Here is a 26,864-nt window from a genome sequence, read left to right as displayed (position 1 = left end):
GTAATCTGTTAGCAAAATTAGTGCTCTAAAAATAGGAGAGCATATTATTATACCAAAGTATTGATGGAATACTTAAAACACAAAATGCTAAAAGAATAAAAGAAGTTAAGAGTTTTGAGAAATAACAGTGGCAGAACATTCCCACTGTTTGCAATAATAGCCAGGCAAATAAGGAAAAGTAATTTTAGCCTTGAAAATTGGGAAATCAGAATATTCTGTGCTGTACTCAATCATGTTAAAGAAACTGAACATTTATACACAAATAAAAGACAACAGAATTAGTTTTAACATGGCAGAGTCTAATCTATTTCTACTGATATTCATATTTTCCTGACTTAGAAGACTGGACAATGGTATGCCAAATCAGTGGACAGAAATAAATCTCATTGGGGGAAGAAAAAAAAAGCAAAGAAAGAAATTCTACTGGGAAGTGCTAAAAACACAGATAAGCATTCAGTGGTCTTCTTTTTCTTTCACAAGCTAAAGCAGTCCAAGAGAAATAGACAGAACCAATATTAAAAAATTACATTTGGGTAATATATGTAACACCTATTTATGAAAAGCTGAGAATTATTTCCACATGAGAAGAAAAGCCATGCAAAGTAAAAGGAACTTTTATTTTGGCGAGGAATTAAGTGTCTAGATCTATCAGTTTATAGGACATACTGGAGAAAAGAGAAATAAAGTCAAATTTTACCCCACAAAGATACAATCAAGCAAACGCAGAAATGGCATGAAGCTTAAGAAAATGAGTGGGGAGGGGGCTGTCCTAAGATGGTGGAGGAATAGGACGGGGAGACCACTTTCTCCCTGACAAATTCATGGAAAGAACATTTGAACGCTGAGCAAATTCCACGAAACAACTTCTGAATGCTGGCAGAGGACATCAGGCACCCAGAAAGGCAGCCTATTGTCTTTGAAAGGAGATGGAGAAGTCTTAAGGCTACTGTAAGAATAAGACTGAAAACCAGAGGCAGGAGGCTTAAGTCCAAAACCTGTGAACACCAGAGAACTCCTGACTCCAGGGAACATTAATCAATAGGAGCTCATCAAAAGCCTCCATACCTACACTGAAATCAAGCACGACCCAAGGGCGAACAAGTTCCAGAGCAAGACACACCACACAAATTCTCCAACAACACAGGAACATAGCCCTGAACTTCAATATACAGGCTGCCCAAAGTCACACCAAACCCACAGAGATCTCAAAACTCACTACTGGACACTTCATTGCTCTCCAGAGAGAAGAAATCCAGCTCCACCCACCCGAACACTGACACAAGCTTCCCTAACCAGGAAACCTTGACAAGCCACCCATCCAACTCCACCCACAGCAAGGAACCTCCACAATAAAGAGGAACCACAAACTGCCACAACACAGAAAGGCCACCCCAAACACAGCAATCTAAACAAGGTGAAAAGACAGAGAAATACTTAGCAGGTAAAGGAACAGGATAAATTCCCACCAAACCAAACAAAAGAGGAGACAGGGAATCTACCTGATAAAGAATTCCGAATAATGATAGTGAAAATGATCCAAAATCTTGAAAACAAAATGGAGTTACAGATAAATAGCCTGGAGACAAGGATTCAGAAGATGCAAGAAAGGTTTAACAGGGACCTAGGAAAAATAAAAAAGAGTCAATATATAATGAATAATGTAATAAATGAGATCAAAAACACTCTGGAGGGAACCAACAGTAGAATAATGGAGGCAAAAGACACAATAAGTGAGGTATAAGATAGAAGGGTGGAAATAAATGAAGCAGAAAGGAAAAAAGAAAAAGAATGGAAAGAAATGAGGACAACCTCAGAGACCTCTGGGACAATGTTAAACACCCCAACATTCGAATCATAGGAGTCCCAGAAGAAGAAGACAAAAAGACCATGGGAAAATACTTGAGGAGGTAATAGTTGAAAACTTCCCTATAATGGGGAAGGAAATCGTCACCCAAGTCCAAGAAACCCAGAGAGTCCCAAACAGGATAAACCCAAGGCAAAACACCTCAAGACACATATTAATTAAATTAGCAAAGATCAAACACAAAGAACAAATATTAAAAGCAGCAAGGGAAAATCAACAAATAACATACAAGGGGATTCCCATAAGGATAACAGCTGATCTTTCCACAGAAACTCTTCAGGCCAGAAGGGAATGGCAGGACATACTTAAAGTGATGAAAGAAAAAAAGCTACAGCCCAGATTACTGTACCCAGCAAGGATCTCATTCAAATATGAAGGAGAAATCAAAAGCCTTACAGACAAGCAAAAGCTGAGAGAATTCAGCACCACCAAACCAGCTCTCTAACAAATGCGAAAGGATCTTCTCTAGACAGGAAACACAGAAAGGGTGTATAAACTCGAACCCAAAACAACAAAGTAAATGGCAACGGGATCATACTTATCAATAATTACCTTAAATGTAAATGGGTTGGATGCCCCAACCAAAAGACAATGACTGGCTGAATGAATACAAAAACAAGACCCCTATATAAGTTGTCTACAAGAGACCCACCTCAAAACAAGGGACACATACAGACTGAAAGTGAAGGGCTGGAAAAAGATATTCCATGCAAATAGAGACCAAAAGAAAGCAGGAATAGCAACACTCATATCAGATAAAACAGACTTTAAAATAAAGGCTGTGAAAAGAGACAAAGAAGGACACTACATAATGATCAAAGGATCAATCCAAGAAGAAGATATAACAATTATAAATACCAACATAGAAGCACCACAGTATGCAAGACAAATGCTAACAAGTATGAAAGGGGAAATTAACAATAACACAATAATAGTGGGAGACTTTAATACCCCACTCACACCTACGGATGGATCAACTAAACAGAAAATTAACAAGGAAACACAAACTTTAAATGATACAATAGACCAGTTAGACCTAATGGATATCTATAGGACATTTCACCCCAAAACAATGAATTTCACTTTTTTCTCAAGTGTACACGGAATCCTCTCCAGGATAGATCACATCCTGGGCCATAAATCTAGCCTTGGTAAATTCAAAATAATTGAAATCATTCCAAGCATCTTTTCTGACCACAATGCAGTAAGATTAGATGTCAATTACAGAAGAAAAACTATTAAAAATTCCAAATGGAGGCTGACAACACGGTGCTGAATAATGAACAAATCACAGAAGAAATCAAAAAAGAAGTAAAAACATGCATAGAAATGAATGAAAATGAAAACACAACATCCCCAAACCTATGCAACACTGTAAAAGCAGTACTAAGGGGAAGCTTCATAGCAATACAGGCTTACCTCAAGAAACAAGAAAAAAGTCAAGTAAATAACTTAACTCTATACCTAAAGCAACTTGAAAAGGAAGAAACGAACAACTCCAGGGTTAGTAGAAGGTAAGAAATCTTAAAAATTAGGGCAGAAATAAATGTAAAAGAAACAAAAGAGACCATAGCAAAAATTAACAAAGCCAAAAGCTGGTTCTTTGAGAAGATAAATTAAATTGACAAACCATTAGCCAGACTCATCAAGAAAAAAAGGGAGAAGAATCAAATCAACAAAATTAGAAATGAAAATGGAGAGATCACAACAGACAACACAGAAATACAAAGGATCGTAAGAGACTACTATTAGCAACTATATGCCAATAAAATGGACAACTTGGAAAGAAATGGACAAATTCTTAGAAAAGTACAACTTTCCAAAACTGAACCAGGGAGAAACAGAAAATCTTAACAGACCCATCACAAGCACAGAAATCAAAACTGTAATCAGAAACCTTCCAGCAAACAAAAGCTCAGGACCAGACGGCTTCACAGATGAATTCTACCAAAAGTTTAAGAGAAGAGCTAACACTATCCTACTCAAACTCTTCCAGAAAATTGCAGAGGAAGGAAAACTTCCAAACTCATTCTATGAGGCCACCATCACCCTAATACCAAAACCAGACAAAGATGCCACAAAAAAAGATAACTACAGGCCAATATCACTGATGAACACAGATGCAAAAACCCTTAACAAAATTCTAGCAATCAGAATCCACCAACATATTAAAAGGATCATACATCATGACCAAGTGGGCTTTATCCCAGGAATGCAAAGATTCTTCAATATCTGCAAATCAATCAACGTAATACATCACATTAACAAACTGAAAGATAAAAACCATATGATTATCTCAATAGATGCAGAGAAAGCCTTTGACAAAATTCAACAACCATTTATGATAAAAACCCTCCAGGAATCAGGAATAGAAGGAACATACCTCAACATAATAAAAGTTATATATGACAAACCCACAGCAAACATTATCCTCAATGGTGAACAATTGAAAGCATTTCCCCTAAAGTCGGGAACAAGACAAGGGTGCCCACTCTCACCACTACTACTCAACATAGTTCTGGAAGTTTTGGCCACAGCAATTAGAGCAGAAAAAGAAATAAAAGGAATCCAGATTGGAAAAGGAGAAGTAAAACTCTCACTGTTTGCAGATATGATCCTCCACATAGAAAACCCTAAAGACTCCATCAGAAAATTACTAGAGCTAATCAATGAATATAGCAAAGTTGCAGGATATAAAATCAACACACAGAAATCCTTTGCATTCCTATACACTAACAATGAGAAAACAGAAAGAGAAATTAAGGAAACAATTTCATTCACCATTGCAACAAAAAGAATAAAATACTTAGGAATATCTACCTAAAGAAACAAAAGGCCTATATATAGAAAACTATAAAACACTGGTGAAAGAAATCAAAGAGGACACAAATAGATGGAGAAATATACCATGTACATGGATTAGAAGAATCAATATAGTGAAAATGAGTATACTACCCAAAGCAATCTATAGATTGAATGCAATCCCTATCAAGCTATCAACGGTATTTTCACAGAACTAGAACAAATAATTTCACAATTTGTATGGAAATACAAAAAACCTCGAATAGCCAAAGCAATCTTGAGAAAGAAGAATGGAACTGGACGAATCAATCTCTCTGACTTCAGGCTCTACTACAAAGCCACAGTCATCAAGACAGTATGGTACTGGCACAAAGACAGAAATATAGATCAATGGAACAAAATAAAAGCCCAGAGATAAATCCATGCACATATGGACACCTTATCTTTGACAAAGGAGGCAAGAATTTACAGTGGAGAAAAGACAATCTCTTTAACAAGTGGTGCTGGGAAAACTGGTCAACCACTTGTAAAAGAATGAAACTAGATCACTTTCTAACACCATACACAAAAATAAACTCAAAATGGATTAAAGATCTAAACGTAACACCAGAAACTATAAAGCTTCTAGAAGAAAACATAGACAAAACACTCTCCGACATAAATCACAGCAGGATCCACTATGACCCACCTCCCAGAGTATTGGAAATAAAAGCAAAAATAAACAAATGGGACCTAATTAAAATTAAAAGCTTTTGCACAACAAAGGAAACTATAAGCAAGGTGAAAAGACAGCCTTCAGAATGGGAGAAAATAATAGCATACGAAGCAACTGACAAAGAATTAATCTCAAAAATATACACACAACTCCTGCAGCTCAATTTCAGAACAATAAACGACCCAATCAAAAAATGGGCCAAAGAACTAAATAGACATTTCTCCAAAGAAGACATACAGATGGCTAACAAACACATGAAAAGATGCTCAACATCACTCATTATCAGAGAAATGCAAATCAAAACCACAATGAGGTACCATTTCATGCCAGTCAGAACGGCTGCTATCCCAAAGTCTACAAGCAATAAATGCTGGAGAGGGTGTGGAGAAAAGGTAACCTTCTTACACCGTTGGTGGGAATGCAAACTAGTACAGCCACTATGGAGAACAGTGTGGAGATTCCTTAAAAACCTGGAAATAGAACTGCCATATGATCCAGCAATCCCACTACTGGGAATACACACCAAGGAAACCAGAATTGAAAGAGACACGTGTACCCCAATGTTCACTGCACCACTGTTTATAATAGCCAGGACATGGAAGCAACCTAGATGTCCATCAGCAGAGAAATGGATAAGAAAGCTGTGGTACATATACACAATGGAATATTACTCAGCCATTAAAAAGAATACATTAGAATCAGTTCTAATGAGGTGGATGAAACTGGAGCCTATTATACAGAGTGAAGTAAGCCAGAAAGAAAAACACCAACACAGTATACTAACACATATATATGGAATTTAGAAAGATGGTAATGATAACCTGTATGCGAGATAGCAAAAGAGACATAGATGTACAAAACAGTCTTTTGGACTCTGTGGGAGAGGGCGAGGTTGGGATGATTTGGGAGAACGGCATTGAAACATGTATATTATCATATGTGAAACGAATCACCAGTCCAGGTTCAATGCATGAGACAGGGTGTTCAGGGCTGATGCACTGGGATGACTCAGAGGGATGGGATGGGGAGGGAGGTGGGGGATGGTTCAGGATGGGGAACACATGTACACCCGTGGCGGATTCATGTCAATGTATGGCAAAACCACTACAATATTGTAATTAGCTTCCAATTAAAATAAATACATTTATATTAAAGAAAAGAAAATGAGTTGTTACAAAATGTTTTTCTAATACCCTTTTATTCTATATTAACTTGGAAATGTCGACGTTCACTCTTGCCATCTCGTTTGACCACTTCCAATTTGCCTTGATTCATGGACCTGACATTCCAGGTTCCTATGCAATATTGCTCTTTACAGCATCGGACCTTGCTTCTATCACCAGTCACAACCACAGCTGGGTATTGTTTTTGCTTTGGCTCCATCCCTTCATTCTTTCTGGAGTTATTTCTCCATTGATCTCCAGTAGCATGTTGGGCACCTACTGACCTGGGGAGTTCCTCTTTCAGTATCCTATCATTTTGCCTTTTCATACTGTTCATGGGGTTCTCAAGGCAAGAATACTGAAAAAGCAGAGGAACCAGAGATCAAATTGCCAACATCCGCTGGATCATGGGAAAAGCAAGAAAGTTCCGCAAAAACATCCATTTCTGCTTTATTGACTATGCCAAAGCCTTTGACTGTGTGGATCACAATAAACTGTGGAACATTCTGAAAGAGATGGGAATACCAGACCACCTGAGCTGCCTCTTGAGAAATCCGTGTGCAGGTCAGGAAGCAACAGTTAGAACTGGATATGGAACAACAGACTGGTTCCAAAAAGGAAAAGGAGTACGTCAAGGCTGTGTATTGTCACCCTGCTTATTTAACTTCTATGCAGAGTACATCATGAGAAAGGCTGGATTGGAAGAAACACAAGCTGGAATCAAGATTGGCGGGAGAAATATCAATAACCTCAGATATGCAGATGACACCACCCTTATGGCAGAAAGTGAAGAGGAACTAAAAAGCCTCTTGATCAAAGTGAAAGTGGAGAGTGAAAAAGTTGGCTTAAAGCTCAACATTCAGAAAATGAAGATCATGGCATCTGGTCCCATCACTTCATGGGAAATAGGCGGGGAAACAGTGGAAACAGTGTCAGACCTTATTTTTTGGGCTCCAAAATATCTTCAGATGGTGATTGTAGCCATGAAATTAAAAGACGCTTACTCCTTGGAAGAAAAGTTATGACCAACCTAGATAGCATATTCAAAAGCAGAGACATTACTTTGCCGACTAAGGTCCGTCTAGTCAAGGCTATGGTTTTTCCAGTGGTCATGCATGGATGTGAGAGTTGGACTGTGAAGAAGGCTGAGCGCTGAAGGATTGATGCTTTTGAACGGTGGTGTTGGAGAAGACTCTTGAGAGGCCCTTGGACCGCAAGGAGATCCAACCAGTCCATTCTGAAGGAGATCAACCCTGGGATTTCTTTGGAAGGAATGATGCTAAAGCTGAAACTCCCAGTACTTTGGCCACCTCATGTCATGTGAAGACTTGACTCACTGGAAAAGACTCTGATGCTGGGAGGGATTGGGGGCAGGAGGAGAAGGGGACGACCGAGGATGAGATGGCTGGATGGCATCACTGACTCGATGGACTCGAGTCTGAGTGAACTCTGGGAGTTGGTCATGGACAGGGAGGCCTGGCGTGTTGCGATTCATGGGGTTGCAAAGAATCAGACACGACTGAGCAACTGAACTGACTGAACTTGGAAATGACTTCCTTTTCTTGAGTGGTTCATACAAAATGAACTTTATTAAAGTCCTTATGTATATTAGTATAAATTCTGATCTAATGAGTCAGTAGTGGAGGGCCAAGGGTTCGAAAACACGGCACCCAAGATTTGAAAAAAAAACAAAGACCAACTAAAAGACAAGACACTGTGATGAAATGAAGCCCATTACATTTGCCTAAAACTACTCACTGCAGTTCAACAATGAAAACCATAGTCACTGCAACCAAGACATAATAAAAAGGAATCATGACTTTCTAATTACTTATTTTGCTTCTTATATCCTGATAAAGGAAAGGCACACTGCTAAGTTTTCATCAGAAGAGTGTCTTTCCCATATTAAATGACAATTATCCTCTGACACACAGAGAAGCTGTGTGAATTACATAAATATTACCAATGTTCTGGATTTTCAGGCAAAAATATTTAATATAAAAAGCAAGTTCCAATTTCAAGTTAAACTTGAAATTCTCATCTAGAACTCTTGCTCCATCTTGTGGAGGTAGAGGGTATAACTATTAAGGAGTTAAAGCTTGGAGGAAACTTCCTAAGCTGTGATTTTTAACAATCATCATCAACAACAATAACAAAAGCCTTGGTTACAATTGGCCATGCTATCTCAGTTGTAGTTTTTTCACATCTACAAACTGTATTAAAATTAACGAACAGGATTAAGTCAATGTAAGTTGTATAGGTTATTATAAATGATTTTTTTCAAAGAATATTTTCATAAGATCATTTGTGTTATGAGAAAAGATGCCTTAAAGGGTAATACAGAATCTGAGAACCTAGCCTCAGAAAGAAAGTTAACTAGAGATGTGCACTTCTCTATTATTTATAACACAAAATAAGAATACCAATAACTCAAATATCTGCAGGAATACATTTTATTGGAATGGGCTGCATGGAGGTTATTTACAACCCATCTATTCTAACCTCTACATAGGCAGGGATCATGCCTGCTTGGTTTTCCTTAAATCCCAGGGACCAGCACAGTGTCTGGTACAGAGGAGGCACATAGTATTTGTTGAATTGAACTGATTGGAAATACATGGTTTCCAACTTTTTATTCTGTGAAGATCAGAACAACCCCCCAAGTCCCTATCGTATACTTCTACCATCTTGTATTTTTAAAGTATATTTTAACCTCAAAGAGTAGAAAATAAAAATTATTAACAGTATATTCTATCTCATAAGGATTACAAGGGTAATAAAATGTAAAGCATTAAAAAAAAACTAGTATAAAGCTCAGTCAGAAAAACTCATTTCATATTCCTTATTATTCGCATTTCACTCTAGAACAGCAAAAAAATCTCAAAACCAGTATACGCCTTGCCTAGTTTGGGGGAATGTCTGCTGTAACTTGTGTTTCTCAAGTTTTCTACTGACAGTGGGGACTCATCTTATTCCTTTACACTGCAATTACCTCTACACACACATTTTATTTCCTTCACTCAGAGCAGCGCATACTTTCATTTCCTCCAGCAACGCTTCAAGTTCAGGTATTAGAAAGGATCCCAGTATCTCAATGCTCTATACAGCCTCCACACCCCAGTGGCAGGAGTGAATATGTGACCTCTGAACTATATGCTCTAAGACCCTTGCTCCCACCCAACAGTCAGGGTCCCACCAATTAAAGCTAATTTGAGACTATCAAAACTACCTCATCATGTCCATCAACCCATTTGGGTCTTTATATTATCCCCTTCCAGATCCCATCTCTCATTCTTACTGGATTCCTGAAACCATTCTGTCTACCCTCTAGAACTTGTACCCAGTCATCAGCAAAGTCTCCTATTCTGAACATATATTCTCAACGCCCATTGTACCTTCTTGCTCTAGTTGAACTACAACTGGCAATCCCCTGTAGCCTTCTCAGATAGCAATCACCTTCTTTTTCACTTGTCACACGTCTCATACTACTGGACTCAGGATCGGGCTGGGTGTCTTCCTTGTTACTCCCGGACTCTTCACTTGTCCTCTTCCCTAAAACAACTCCAGCTCTGAAGCCCCCATCATCAGCCTGTAACAGTAGTTCTTAAGAAACAATTCTGCCCTTCTTTGGCCTCTGGGTATATGTGACAATGATTGTCAGAACTAAGGGCTGCTATTGGTATCTAGAGGGTAGAGGTCAGGGATGCTGCTAAACATCCTACAAAGCATACGAAAGCCCCCTACAACAAAGAATTATCAGGCCCCAAATGTCAATAAATGTCAACGCTAGGAAACTCTGGTCTGTAGTTGTTCTGGTCACTAATGGCCTCCTTCAGACCTATAGGACACTCTTATCTCTACAATCAACTTTTCTATCAATCACCAATGGGGAATACATAAATAAACATGCTGCTGCTGCTGCTAAGTCACTTCAGTCGTGTGCGACTCTGTGCGACCCCATAGACAGCAGGCCACCAGGCTCCCCCGTCCCTGGGATTCTCCAGGCAAGCACACCAGAGTGGGTTGCCATTTCCTTCTCCAATGCATGAAAGTGAAATGTGAAAGTGAAGTCATTCAGTCGTGTCCCACTCTTGGTGACCCCATGGACTGCAGCCTACCAGGCTCCTCTGTCCATGGGATTTTCCAGGCAAGAGTACTGGAGTGGGGTGCCATTGCCTTCTCCAAACATGCTGTACTTCTTCTCATTTAAAAATCTTTCTGGGGGGCTTTCCTGATGACTCATTGGTAAAGAACACTCCTGCTAATGCAGGAAACACAAGTTCAGTCTCGGGTCTGGGAAGATCCCACACGCCATGGAGCGACTATGCTGGAGCACCACAACTGTTGAGCCTCTGCTCCGGAGGCAGGAACAGCAACTACTGAGCCCTTGAGCCACAACTCCTGATGCCCACATGCCTCAGAGCCCATGCCCACCAACAAGAGGCCCATGCACCACAACCAGAGAGTAGCCCCTACTTGTCAAAACTAAAGAAAAGATGCAAAAATGAAGACCTAGCCCAGCCAAAATATATAAATAGATAAAATCATTAAGATCCTATTCACCACTCCCATCTCTAGATGTTGAAAAGCCTCAGAGATCAGTTCTTAGTCCTCTTCGCTCTTCTCTATCTATATTCATTCCCTTGTTGATCCCATCTTATCTCCTGGTTTTAAATGCCACTTATATATGAACTACTTCTAAATTTACTTCTCTAGACGTTTCTCCTTAACTTCAGACTCCTATACTGAAGTATAGCTAATATCAACTACCTACCTAATGATATTAGCTATATTTCAGTATTTTAATAAGTATCTCACATTTAATATATCCAAAACTCAACCTCTGATCTTCCCCCCTAAAACTGCTTCTTCCACATCTTTCCCATCTCAATAGTGTTCATTCACAACGACCAAAACTTTGGCATCAACTTTGGCTCTTCTCTCTCACATCTCACATACAATTCATCAGTCAGTTCTATTACTCTACATTTAAGAGTGATCAATGCAAAGAAATAGAGGAAAACAATAGAATGGGAAAGTCTAGAGATCTCTTCAAGAAAATTAGATACCAAGGGAATATTTCATGGAAAGATGGGCACAATAAAGGACGGAAATGGTATGGACCTAACAGAAGCAGAAGATATTAAGAAGAGGTGGCAAGAATACACAGAAGAACTATACAAAAAGATCTTCACGACCCAGATAATCATGATGGTGTGATCACCAACCTAAAGGCAGACATCCCGGAATGCGAAACCAAGTGGGCCTTAAGAAGCATCACTATGAACAAAGTTAGTGGAGATGATGGAATGGAATTCCAGTTGAGCTATTTTAAATCCTGAAAGATGATGCTGTGCAAGTGCTGCACTCAATACGCCAGCAAATTTGGAAAACTCAGCAGTGGCCACAGGACTGGAAAAGGTCAGTTTTCATTCTAATCCCAAAGAAAGGCAATGCCAAAGAATGCTCAAACTACCACACAACTGCACTCATCTCACACACCAGCAAAGTAATGCTCAAAATTCTCCAAGCCAGGCGTCAACAAGTACATGAATTAAGAACTTCCAGATGTTCAAGCTGGATTTAGAAAAGGCAGAGGAACCAGAAATCAAGTTGCCAACATGCACTGGATCATTGAAAAAGCAAGAGAGTTCCAGAAAAATAGCTACTTCTGCTTAACTGACTATGCCAAAGTTTTTGACTGTGTGGATCACAACAAACTGTGGAAAATTCTTGAAGAGATGGGAATACCAGACCACCTGACCTGTCTCCTGAGAAATCTGTATGCAGGTCAGGAAGCAACAGTTAGAACTGGACATGGAACAACAGACTGGTTCCAAATAGGAAAAGGAGTACATCAAGGCTGTATATTGTCACCCTGGTTATTTAAATTATATGCAGAGTACATCATGAGAAATGCTGGGCTGGAAGAAGCACAAGGTGCAATCAAGATTGCCGGGAGAAATATCAATAACCTCAGATATGCAGATGACACCACTCTTATGGCAGAAAGCAAAGAACTAAAGAGCCTCTTGATGAAAGTGAAAGAGGAGAGTGAAAAAGTTGGCTTGAAACTCAACATTCAGAAAACGAAGATCATGGCATCCGGTCCCATTCATGGCAAATAGGTGAGGAAACAGTGGAAACAGTGACAGACTTTATCTTTTTGAGTTCCAAAATCACTGCAGATGGTGATTGCAGCCATGAAATTAAGATGCTTACTCCTTGGAAGAAAAGTTATAACCAACCTAGATAGCATATTCAAAAGCAGAGACATTACTTTGCCAACAGAGGTCCATCTAGTCAAAGCTATGGTTTTTCCTGTGGTCATGTATGGATTTGAGAGTCGGACTATAAAGAAAACTGAGCACTGAAGAATTGATGCTTTTGAACTGTTGTGTTGGAGAAGACTCTTGGAGAGTCTCCTGGACTGCAAGGAGATCCATCCAGTTCATCCTAAGGGAAATGAGTCCTGAATATTCATTGGAAGAACTGATGCTGAAGTTGAAACTCCAATATTTGGCCACCTGATGTGAAGAACGGACTCATTTGAAAGGACCCTGATGCTGGGAAAGATTGAAGCTAGGAGGAGAAGAGGATGACAGAGGATGAGACGGTTGGATGGCATTACCAACTCAATGGACATGAGTTTGAGTAAACTCAGGGAGTTGGTGATGGACAGGGAGGCCTGGTGTGCTGCAGTCCATGGGGTCACAGAGTTGGACACGACTGAGCGACTGAACTGAACAGACTATCACAACCATCACCACTTCCATCCTGTTGTAGATCTCTACCATCTCTCTTTTTTGGTAGACATGCATACTTATTTATTAATCCATTTTCCATTCAAAGGGAGAGATATGCAACCTCTCCAGATTGTTTTTTGTCTTGATGCTTTATATTATCTACCATCTCTTATGATAACTGCAACACTGAACTGATCTTCTTGACCCTTTCTATGGCCCCAAGGAGTCTTTCAATATATTAGGTTGGCCAGAAAGTCTCTTCTGTTCTTCCCTTGTATGGAAAATAGTAGCTAGGATGATACTCTCAAAATGTGTATCAGATGTCACTCCTTTACCCAAAACTGCACCTGGCTCTCCACTTCCCTCAAATCAATATCCTGGACCTCCCTGGTGTTCCAGTGCTTAAGAATCCACCTGCCAATGTAGGGGACATAGGTTGTCAAGGAAGATCCCACATGCCATGGGCCAACTAGGTCCCACGTGCCAGAACTACTGGGTCCATGTGCTGCAACAACTGAAGCTCGCGTGCCCTAGAGCTCATGCTCCACAACAGGAGAAGCCACCACAATGAGAAACCTGCACACCGCTGGCTCCCCACTTGCCACAACTGGAGAAAGCTCACATGCAACAACAAAGACCCAGTGAAGCAAGAAAGACAATATTGAAAAAAAAATCAATATCCTTACTGTGGCCTTTATGCTACACTGCACCCTGTGTTCCATTTTACTTCATCTCCTGCTACTTGCTTCATCCCTGCCTTACTTGCTCTGGCCACTTTGGCTGCCTTGCCATGTTTTAAAGATATCAGGCATCCTTCTGCCTAGAATGCGAGTAACCATCCCATACAGTTTTATAAAGTTAGTATCTTCTCTTCTTTAGATCATCCCTCAAATGTCTCTTTTTCAGTGAGGTCTTCCCTATTTTTAAACTGCAAACCTGTTCACCATTAGCTACTTTACTTTTCTGCAGATTACTTTTTACCTTATGAAATATTACATATTCTGTTTATTTTTGCTTGTCTCTCCTACAAGAAAGAATGCTACAAGAAGAAAGGGATATTTTCACTTGCTTTACTGCTAAAACAAGGGTCTAGAATGTTCTGTCAAAGCGTAAGTACTGCAATAGTAGTTCTTCAGCCTCTTATTGATTCATGAGAATTAGTTTCCATGTTCTGCTACTTACAGTTGAATTCAGCATCCCTTTGATTCTTCCTATTCTCGCTACTGAATCAGAGCGGACCATCATTAACACTTATCCTAGAGTCCAGAATGGCAAAGGACTCTAGGATACAGAATTGCACAGAACTGCCAATTTCCATCAGTAATCTTACCATCTCTTATAGCTAGAGTCTGTCTTTTAAAGAAATAAACCATGAAACCAAAACCATATCTTCCATGTCTTTCATTTCCTTTCTATATGAACTTTCAGGCAATGTTTGCAATAATGATGCTATTTAATACCATACTCCCTAGAAGCCTGGGCTAGGATTTAGTAAATTACAGAGTGCTGATCTTGGCAGAGTCAATAATTTGGGTTCAAATTCTTTAACTTCTGTGTCTCAATTTTTCTATCTTACAAATGGGGACTATTCTGGCCCTTTTATATAGGGTGTTATACAGAAATTACTTGTGTACATCTTTTCTTTACATTGCCTTTGAGACTAGGGCTGTTTTTACTTATCTGTGTATATCACATGCTGTTTATAAAATTTAGTAGATGAATATACGCATGTATAAATACAGATTTTAGTTTCAAGCATGAAAATACCTATGTGGAATTACTTCAGAAAACATACAATGTAATATAAAAAATACTATTTATTTTTATCATAAAATGAGGCTTAACAGATTCCCAGGGAAAAAGGAAAAAAAAAAAAGACAAACAAACAGCTTTTCTCCCCAGGGAGAACAAATTTATTTACATACTCATTATGAAAAAGTAAAAAAAAAGTCCAGCCACTCATCTTCCTCCATTCTTTCCTCCCCCATCATTTCAACAATACCACTGACTCATCTTATAATATAAAGACTATAAATTTGGAACTTTAAACCTTAAGGTTTCACTATTCTTCAGCCTCTACATCCAGTGATTCCAAATTCCATTCCTTTTTTTGTTTCCATTTCTTGGCTGCATCTTTCTCATCTGTGTTTCTGTAGCTGTGATGTTAATTTTAAGTTAAGGAGACCATTGAATGTTACTACATGTTAGCAGAAAGTGGTATATTTAGTCTCTTACCAGTACATCATGCACCAACGCTTGATATGTCCAAGTATGGTGTAAAGGAGTTGCCAAATCTATGTTTCTGTCAACAAGGACTAATAAGGGCCTTTGGAAGCTGTAAATATATTAAAAAAATTATATAACTATTGATACCAGTGTATACATCTAAATTCTTCTAATACTTTCAGTGTACTGTCATTTTGATATAAACAAAAAGTATGTTAATATTGATATTCCATAATACTTTTCTTTCTAAAAAGTTTTCAAGTACAAACAAGTAATGCTTTGGACTCTCCTAGAGCCTGTGTATGATATATTTCATATCTTAGTCAACTTTCTTAAAGGAAAAAAATTGATACAAATAATTCTACAGAATAATTTTTAGTTATCAAAGTAAGAATAAGTTGCTTCTACTCAGATTTATATTTTACATTTCTGGAGAAACAAAATGAAAGCCCTTTGTCAACTTCAGGAAAAACAATTAGACAGCAGGATCTTACAAATTTATACAAATGTTCCAATGGTTTCATAAATTACAAATTCCATTTTTCCTGTAAACACAAATTCAAAAAAGCAGATTCAAGAGAAGAGCCTCACAAAAACCCTATCCCACTATATGAAACTAAAACCATGCAACAACAGTAACTAATTATATAATTATTCACTTACCATACATTTCAAATATTATTTAACTCTATTATTATCATCTAGATGCAAAATAAACATCTAAAGCAAATTGAGGCACAGAGTCATCTGGTTATCATGTGTCTCCAAAAGTCACAGAGTTTTTGCTTTAGAGAGTACAAGAGTATCAAGAGTACACATCAATTTTCAATAAGCATGGCTGCCTGATTATATTTACCATATATATTTTCTCCTGCACGAGACCTCTGACCATTTCAGTAACTGGGTATAAGACAGTGAATTCCCAACTGCACTAATTATAAGGCTTGTTGATAAAAAGGCAGGAGTAGCACCCTTACCACCACCTACTATCCTTTATTATTCCACAGCTAGGCGGAGGGCAGGGAACACAGCCTACGGCAGCGTTTCTTAACTCAGCACTATTGACATCTGGGGCTGAATAATTCCTTATTATGGGGAGTTGTCCTCTGTAGTGTCAAATGTACAGCAGTATCCCACAGTGCACCCCTGGATTCCAGTAGCATCTACCCAGTTGTGAACACTGACCTGTCTCTAGACATTACCAAATTCTTGGTGAGAATCATTAGCTACAACTGGATTTAAATACATTTAACAATAATCCAACCAGGCTGCCTGCCTGCCTGCCTGCCTTTTGAGTTGCTTCAGTCACGTCTGACTTTTTCAACCCCATGGACTATACCCCGCCAGGTTCCGCTGTCCATGGGACTCTCCGGGCAGAATACTGGAGTGGGTTGCCATGCCCTTCTCCCCAACAAGGTTACTGACCCCAATTCAAATAATTTAGAAATGCATATAACAAACTAAAAATAAGACAGTTAGATTATGATTTTGTGAATACACTAAAAAAAAATTATCTAAATAAAACAGTGCCTTTATTTTAGTTTCTAACACCTATACCAGAGCACAATAAAAAAGGAACTGTTCAATAAGGTATGCTACAGTGGTTGCTTCTGTTAAAAAAAAAAAATTAGATGAGAATTTGATATCTCTGCTCTACTTAATAAAAAATATTTAGAAGAATATTTAGAAAGAGCAGTGAAACTGAAGAACAGTTTAACACAGGAAGTGAAATAGCTGAACAAACAATTGAAACACAATGTTAGTGTTAACTCCAAATTATAGGAATAGTATACAAGACTGCAGGAGCCATCAAATTGACTTGAAGTCTATGCAAGGTTACCATAAAATGGTAATTCCTGGAAGGCAGTTTTCACAGGCTTTATTTATTAATTCACCTAAGATGAGGGGTAACAATTTTCCAAAATACTGTCTATTCCCCTTGAAATAATTTCTAGCCAAGGGCATGGGTTTACTTCTTCACCCCAATATTGTCTATTATTTTTAATAATCAAAAGTTACATGCACTATAATGGGTAGTTTTTAAAAAGAGTATTTCTATTCCATAATAATAGAGCCATCAATAACTTTGGTATTATCTACTTATGCTAGACATGGTAACAAAGACAAAAATATTTTGTTGATATTTTAATGTAAAAATGGAAACCAGTTAGTAGACAGGTAGAAGCTGACATAGGCATTACCAGTTTCTCACTTACTTTTTTCCATTACTAAAAGGCTAAATGATAATGAAAAGAAAGTGGCTTTGGTCAGAGCCATATAAACAGAAAAATACGTATTTTTTTAACAAAGCAAAACTTTTATCTTTAATATATTTACATTGTGGTTGATTTTGTTTCTACACACAGTATAATATTAACTTACTGGGAAATATATATTCATTCATTCAGTAAATTTTACTGAACATCTACCATGCATAGGTACTGTTAAACAGAAAACTTTATCCTATAAAAGACGATAAAAATGCAAAACAGAAAATTCCAACAAAAGAAGGTAAATTAAATAAAATATTACATTTGTATTTTTAAGAGCAATTTGAGTCAAAACCCTGATCTTGACTTTCCAGTATAAGGATATTCTATCAGACAAGGAAAACAACCAAAAACCCCTCATTTTCAAGAGTATATTAACTAACATAATACCTGAATTGGCCAGCTCCAAGTGTGTCACCTGTAAAAAGACTGTTTCTTGCATCTCTCAGATTTTCCCGAAGTTTCTTATCCAGTTTCTGAAAAACGAAATTTTACATTAACTCTTAAAGAATAATTCAGAGAACTTTATATAGGGTAGTATACAATGTACTCTTAATTTTAAACTAAGAAATTCAGAATTCTTTTATAAAACAGTAATTCTAACCTTTTAGCTTCTTTATTATACAATATCATCCTAACCTGGACTTGAAAAGACCAATGCTATTTCTACTGTGATTCAGACCAGATTTCACTAATAATCACTTTTGGTTGATGATTTTTACTTTAGGTAACGACTCACCCTCTCTTCCAAAGCATAACTCTGCTGTACCAAGGAAGCTGTCTAAACAGTGTGGCTACAAGAGGCTCCAGAAGAAAAATGGAACATGTGAAAGAAACCAGCTCTCTAGTTGTCAATGATTCATCTGGACTAATAAAACCCCAAAATGGTTGTGTATCTTCTTCCATCTTTCCATACCATTTACCCTCTTTTCAGTACCTCTACAATTTCTCTAATCTCTTATTTTTTAATCCTTAAAGCAATTTTTGAATGCTCATTTTACACTGAATTAAAGTATTAAGAGAACAAAATATACTTTATCATTTAAAAAATGATTATAATTGCTAACAAATGTTTGTTAAATGACATTAAGTATATATTAAATGATTAGGGCAATCAAGTAAGTATAAAATACTACTTAGACAAAGGTAAATGAGAAATATATATTTCAGTAAAAAAGAAACAGGGCTGGTACAGCAAATTCACACTGGAATAAATAATTTTACTTCATCATAAGATCACAATGATTACTTTCTGTTTTTGGTGGAATCCCAATGTTATTGAAAAAACAAAACAAAACAACATTTGCCTTTGGCACTTAATATAGAACCCATAACTAGTATACATACATACTTAATATTAACAAAAACATTTGAGGAACGTAAGGAAAACAACTGACACAATATTATTTATCTCCAGCGGGTATTTGCATGAACTCACCACTGCTACCATTTCTGCTGCTGTTCCTCTTGAACATCTGATTATAGGGACAGCACCTATTTTAATAATAGATGTCAGCAATGATTTCAGCTCTTAATTAAAATACTTATAAAATACATTGGCATCAAACAATAATATATAAAAGATGTGTTAAAGGCTACAAACATGTAAGGATTTATAGTTTTGAGAGGAAATGGGATTTTCCATAATGAAGACAACATCAGGGAGTCAGAAAAAGATGACCTTTATATTGTAGGGGCCAATCAGTGTGACCCTATCTTTTCAATGGACTAACTAAATCAGCACTTTGATACTCTATAGGCAGTTTCAAAAAAGTTTACTCTGCCCACTGGGTTCACTAATACTTGACTGAAAAGAGTTTATCTAATTTAACAGTTTGGTTGTTGTTTTTTTGTATTACAAATTAGTCTTTTAAAAAATACAATTAAACAGACAGTAGAAAACACATTCTTTGCATAATGTATTAATAAAATGCTCCTAAAAGTTGGCCTAAATTTATTATCAAACCAACTCATTTTAGACTTCTTAATTTCTATTATTCCAAGTTTTACTGAAGGCTGAAATCCTAAAAGGAGAAAAAAAATCACATTGCAAAATCTCATAAAACAAACTAAGAACATTGTAATATTTATATGCTGACATTTTTTACATTTTAGATTCTATACAAAGAATGCTCAGCCAATTGTGAAAGTAAAAACATGAGATATTAGTATATTTTTTAAAAGTTTGTTTTTTTCTGATGGTAAGCTATTTTTACGTCTATCCTAAGAAAATTCCATATTAGAAATGCATAAAGTTAATTCTCTTGATTCCAGCATTCCAAAATACTCTCCATTAAGAATTAGCTAGGAATGCGTTCAGGTTATATTCTACATATTTTGAAAATAAGTATGTGTGTGTGGCATGTATATAGGATATTTTATATACTGTCCTTAAATTGACTTTTTTTCACTTAATTTATTATTGATATCTTCTAATGTCAGGCTGGCAGTAACTCCCATTTTTCCTTTGAGAAAGATCACTTTCTAATACTCTACATAATAAATGTGGCTCTACCACTTCAGTGACCTGCATACTTCTATTTCAATCTACCCTCACTTTGAAAATATAGTTACCATCAACTGAAAATAAACTTAATGTCCACAATAACTCTAGCAATCAGTGAAATTCTGGAAAATATGTGTGACAGTAAAAACAGAAAGATTAACTTTGTCTGTTTAATGACTAAAAGTGGTATGCATGCGTTTTCTTTAAAAAACAAAGCCCAACAACAATCCCATTTGAAGGTACTGAGAACAATCGAAAGCAAGTAGAAAGTGGAGGAGGGTAAAACTCTTTAGAGAAATGCTTAAAAACCAAGACTTTTAACCAGCTTTCCTCCTGAGGGTACTTTCCCGTTTACATGGCACACAGGAGAAAGAGCTCAAGCAGAAAACAGAAAACTCTCTGAGCTGGGGAACCAAAGCCTGGACTTCAGGGCTGGAAATTAAAGGTAAAAATCACCGAAAGGAGGAGCCCCAAAATCTGTATGCAAATTCTTGTCAAACTTTTGTCTGAATGTTATGCATCTATCTCTCAATTTTCTCAACTGTGAAATGGAGACAAATTTTATTAACCTAGTGCAAGAATCATTTTAACTGAAAGGTTTTCAGTGTCTGCAAAATTAAAATTAAAATCGCAATTAGAAGGTTTCTAAAAAGATCCATTCTGTTTTTTTTTCTTTTCTTGGAGTATAGTTGCTGTACAATGTTGTGTTAGTTTCTGCTGTACAGCAAAGTGAATCAGATATATGAACACATATAGCTACTCTTTTTTTAGATTTCCTTCCCATTTAGGTCACCATAGGTCATTAAGTAGAGTTCACTGTGCTATACAGAAAGTTCTCATTAGTTATGTATTTTATACATAGTGTGTGTGTATGTGTGTGTATGTAAATATATGTCAATCCCTATCTCCCAACTCACCCCCTTTCCCCATCTTGGTAACCATAAACTTATTCTCTACATCTGTGACTCTATTTCTGCTTTGCAAATAAGTTAATCTGTACCATTTTTCTAGATTTCACATATAAGCAATATTCAGATCCATTATTAGTGAAGAATAAAGTCATATAGTAGATATCAAACACAGTGTAACTATAAGTAACTTTAGATATTCCAAAGAAATACTTAAAGTTGAGAATACATCGGATTAGTAGGTTATATAAATTCAGCGTTTTCTGGAGCCTTGGGAATTTGCTTTAATGGTTAAAAGGCATGTATCTCTCTAATCAGAAGAGTATCTGAAATTTTTCAAAATGATATATTAAAAGAAAACTAACAGGCACACAGGTGAAGCCACCAGCAAACCAAACAATGTATCAGAAAGTCACAATTACCAAAGATGTCTTAAGGCCACAACTCAGGAGAGCTGCTAAATTCTTTTAATAATTTGATCAACGTCAAATTATTAAAAGAATGGTGGTTTTATAAAGTATAGAACGTATGTTTTATCCCAGCTCTGGAGAGGGCCTATACAGATCCAGACAGATCATAAGGGATCACATTACAGTAAAACAGGTGAAAATGAGTTATTAAATAATTTATTTACTTTGGAGAAATAAAGATTTGAAAACTTACCCAGTGTAACAAAAAAACAAAAGAGGCTGTCCACAATAGTGTCCATAACAGTTTCCATTTCCGTGTCTGTGATATCTGGTCTGTTAATGGCTAAAACGACACAGGTAAAGGAGAAAAAAGTTGGAATTTATCCCTTATCTTTACTAAACTCTTAAGATTATTACTAAGCACATATCAGTAGGCAGTTTTACAGTCTTTGCAATCATCAAACAAGTAAAACCCTTTTTGTTTTAAATTTTAAGTGAACAAATATCCACTAAAAATTATGATACCTCAAAAAAAACCCCCTCAATATTGGTAGTAGTAATAAGCAGTTTCGTATCTAATACTAATATCTAATATTAATAAGTATCTCATTAGTATCTAATAGTATCTAATATTAATAAGTATCTTATTAGTATTCTAATAGTATCGTATTAGAGTGCTAATAAGAAAAAAGAAAAACCTGCCACATATATTACACAAAATTTTTGCCAGAGCAAACAAGAAAATAAATATTGTATTCCTTAATTTTATTCACAAATGTTACATAACCTCAAGAAACTACAGATTTTATTATCTAATACTGCTAGAAAAGACCAATGCAAATCAATTATGGCAAGATCAACATCACGTATATTTTCTTTGTCTTGTAACAAATTGTATGTATTTCTTTTCTGATATACTACTGTACTTAAGTGGTTCTCAAACTTTAGTGAGTATAAGAATCACTCTAAGAATATGACAGAACAGAAAGAAGTTTTTTAGGAAGCTATTAAAGATTCTTAAGCCCTTACCTTCAGGGATTCAATTCAATAGATTTGGGATAATTCTAGGAAACCTGCAATTTTGACAAACACCTGGGACTACACATTTTTTCTTTTTTGTCCCATTTCTGTCTTGGAACTTTAACAGCCAACATTTCAAATGTTTTTAAAAGGATAGAATAACGGTCCCTAGGCAGGAGGGAAGAATAAAGAGAGAGATGGCAAGACTACTCACTAGATAGACAACCAGAGACTCTGCTGTCCTGACTACTTTACTACATCATGGTTTCCACATTTGGAAAACAGTCTGCTGTGGCTATACTTTATGAAACAAAGACCTTGCCTTATATATCTTCCCCTCTCTCTGAGTTTGCAGGCCCAATGTCTGACAAGTAGATGCTCAGTAACTATTCGTCAAATGACTGACTGGACTAAAATATTATGTAATACTATTTTTAGGTTCCCAGCAACCTGAATGTGAAAACAAATATAAAATTTAGTATGACCTGTGATCAGCATGAGAGGAAATATTAATCCAATTGGATAGATCAAAGCATTCAAAGAAAGTATGGTACATGCAGAGAACATAAAAGTAAAAAAGCCTTTAACCATAATCCAGATGAGGAAACATGCTGCTATTGAGTATTGCAGGCTGCCATTGATTCAAATCAGATGACAGAAATGGCATAATGTGAATTATATATTCAAGGCATACCAACCCAGTGTAAACCAAAAAGCAAAAGAGGCTGGCAACTAGAGTGGCCACAACAGTTTCTATTTCTGACACCTGGTCTGTTAATGGCTAAAACAACACAGGGAAAGGAGAAAGAAGTGATCAGCATTTTATCCCTTATTTTTACTAAACTCTTAAAATTAATCACTGGTTCAGGTAAAAATTGGTAGGACGCCTCCAGCCTTCAGGTCTTATACCCTAGTCCCACACCTCTGAAACAACTGACCTCAACAGTCAAAACACTGTCCATCAATAAGTTCAACTCACTGTCGACAGCTACTTGGTTTGTCTGAGACATCAGCGTAAGTCTAACTGAGGTGGTGACTCTGCATTCTTTGTTTAATCAATTGCTAATCCACAAAAAACAGACTCAATCCATGGTATCAATATACTTGATTTATGTTAGTAACAATCTGTTTAAAATAACTACTTAAAGCACCTGTAATGTTTGAGAGGATTTGGCATATAACTACATAATGATTAAGAAAGAGCACTAACTCTGAGTGATTGCCTGGTTTTGCCATTTCCTTATTAAGCTTCTTCTTATCTATGCCTCAGTTTTTTTCATCTAGAAAATAGAAATAATATTAATATACAACTTCATTAAGTTATTCTGAGGAGTAAATGAGCTTGTAAAGAGCATATAGAACAATCTATCATTATCATTATAATTATACTACTGAGAATCTGAACAATTAACCATGTGATTAAACCTTAAAATTAATAAATTTATACTTTAAATTCAGTAATACTTTCATACGTGATTTTTTAAGTTGACAGATATAAGAAAATATTTATAAGCACGAATGTTTAATGAATTTAGACTCACTATAAATTTAACTATTTTTAATAATTATTTAAATATTTGGGCAGATTTTGTTTGTTAGATTTATAAAGTTGCCTGGTGTGGTATCTGAAGAACTTAAAACTACCCATCCATAAAAAAATCATGAAATTTTGCTATTTGCAGCAATGTAGATGGACCTGGAGGGTACTATGCTAAATGAAAGAAGTCATTTAGAGAGACATCACAGAGGGACAAATACTACATGACATCACTCACATGTGAAATCTAAAAAACATAACAAACTAGTTATATAACAAAAAAGAAGCAGACTCGCAGCTACAGATAGCAAACAAATGGTTACCAGCGGGGAGAGGGAAGGGGGGAACCTAGGGTTAGGGATTAAGAGGTGCAAATTATTGTAAGTCAAGATAAAATAAGCTACGAGGATACACTATACAACACAGGGAATATAGCCAATGTTTTATACAAACTATAAATGGAATATAACCTTTAAAAATTGTGAGGCACTATATTATACACCTGTAACATATAATATTGTAAACTGACTATACATCAAATAAAAAAATCTTTAAAATTGAATATGTTGAATTTATAAATGCAATTTAAAGTGTTTAAAGGAATTTAAGAAACTAAGTTTGTTGACTAAGTCTGTTACATGAGACTAGAATTTAGTTGGTTCAACCTGAGCCAAATGATCAAAGAATTAAGAAAAGGTGCTTGTTTTTACAAAGCCATATTTGTAAATATTGTAACAATATTTACAATTTTAGCTTAAAGGTCAAAGGGAAACTAGTTTTAAACTTAGCAACTTGAGTAGTTATTTAAGTTGAAGGTCAGTAAAATGTAAATAGACGTCTATAAATAAATACAGTACTGTCAAAAATCTCTTACATGGACAATTCAGCAAATATTTATACCCATTTGGAAATGTTGCTCAATTTCAACAACAAGGTATGCTATGGAGCGAGGTAAAATCAAAAGATTCATGCTCTTCTCTTGGGAGTTTACCACCTGGTTCCGTGTTTTACAATAGGATGCAACTGGCATTTTGAGCAGAACAATTTTCTGTGTGAGTATGGCTGAAACACTGCACAACATCTAGCACTGCAAGTCCCTGCTCACTAAATGCTAGTAGCAACTGTGACAATCAAACCTGTCCTCACACATTTCCAAATGCCGCCAGGGGAGGGACATACTCCCTATGTTAGTACCATTTAAACACTAGTCATCCCCAAACACCTCAATCCTTAAGTACCAAATTAATCATTTCAATGAATTGGCTAATCACATCCTCTATATGCTGTAACTGTCCTTAAAATGTTTGACACAACTAATCAATGGGCACAAAGCAAGATGAATAAGCTCTAGAGAGTTGCCATACAACACTGTACCAAAGTCAACAATACTGTATTGTATACTTAACAAAATGTTAAGAGGGTAGATCTCACAGTAAGTGTTTTTACAAAGGAAAAAAAGTCAACACACAATAAAACGTGGTATGGATGTTGTGTGTGTGTGTGTGCATGTGTTAATTTTAATCTACATCCAAGAAATGGTCAGTTTATCAAAACTGGGAATACAAACTTCAGAGGGGATTAGATAGCATTTGATCAAATACCAGTACTCAATCCTACTAATGCATGAACAGGGATTCCCTGGTGGCTCAGATGGTAAAGTATTTGCCTGTAATGCGGGCGAGACCTGGGTTTGATCCCTGGGTTGGGAAGATCCCCTGGAGGAGGGCATGGCAACCCACTCCAGAATTCTTCCCTAGAGAATTCCCATGGATAGAGGAGCTTGGCAGGCTTCAGTCCATGTGGTTGCAAAGAGTCGGACATGACTGAGCAACTATGCACAGCATAGCACAACCACCTCTACTTGAAAATGGTACTTACACATCATTCTGTAATAGGACTTTAGTAGCTGCTGACTCTCTGTTGTTGTCTGACCTTGACAACATAACCAACCTTTGCTGAGTACTTACAATAATGTCAGTAACTTTTCCAGGCATTTAACATACAAGAATGCATTTAACTCCCACAAAAACTCTGAGGTAGATAGTATTATTATTCCTGTTTTACAGATTTGTAAACTATTGAACAGAGAAGCAAAGTAAACTTATTCTTTTTCAAAGATCAAAGTACTAAAAGATTAACTGAATCCTACTACTAAAATACTATCTTACTTGCCATGAATAAAATATTCATGCAAGTTGCTGTGGGGTACCTAAAATGTCAGATAATTTGTGCCTCATTGAGCTTTACTAAACAGATTTAGTAAATGTTGTTTATATGTGACAGAATTCAGTCTGAGACTTGTTTTCTTTATGTGCTGTAAACAAAGCTGGTTTTGGAGTGCACTAAACATGTTCACTGTTTTTTTCTTTTTCAGTACACTGTTCATTTTGTTAACAATGAATTACAATATTCTTATTTTTACATACCACGATATGAAACAAGCTCCTTATTTTGATTACATAATACAAACATGTCATCTTCCAAAGTAATAAAATTGAGATACTGATCAAAAACCTAGAAACAAAAGAAAAGGTTTTCAAATCAATTTTATAATATTGAATACACATCTAGTTTGATTTAACCTACCAATGGTAAAATTTAAAAAATTATAATTATATTCAATAATTAAAAATCATACCATTTGCAGACTGCCTAACTGGGCAAAAATGAGAAGTTAACATTAATAAACAATTAAAA

The 26,864-nt window shown here is 36.4% G+C and overlaps 1 protein-coding gene across 1 annotated transcript in view; it reads right to left on the bottom strand.

Annotated features, from left to right (window-relative positions):
* Positions 1-26,864, bottom strand: part of SCFD1 (sec1 family domain containing 1) — a 109,354-nt gene that overhangs the window by 63,467 nt on the left and 19,023 nt on the right. Inside the window, exons 6-10 of the mRNA XM_005695203.2 lie at positions 26,594-26,681; positions 21,864-21,953; positions 19,225-19,280; positions 18,177-18,262; positions 15,526-15,625 (exon numbers count right to left, since the gene is read on the bottom strand). Of these exons, the coding sequence (XP_005695260.1) occupies positions 15,526-15,625; positions 18,177-18,262; positions 19,225-19,280; positions 21,864-21,953; positions 26,594-26,681 (420 nt within the window). The remainder of the gene's footprint in view (positions 1-15,525; positions 15,626-18,176; positions 18,263-19,224; positions 19,281-21,863; positions 21,954-26,593; positions 26,682-26,864) is intronic.

This window comes from Capra hircus, chromosome 21, assembly GCF_001704415.2.
Source record: "Capra hircus breed San Clemente chromosome 21, ASM170441v1, whole genome shotgun sequence".
Lineage (NCBI taxonomy): Eukaryota > Metazoa > Chordata > Mammalia > Artiodactyla > Bovidae > Capra > Capra hircus.
Note: the sequence above shows the minus strand (reverse complement) of the source record. Positions and strands in the feature narration are given on the sequence as shown.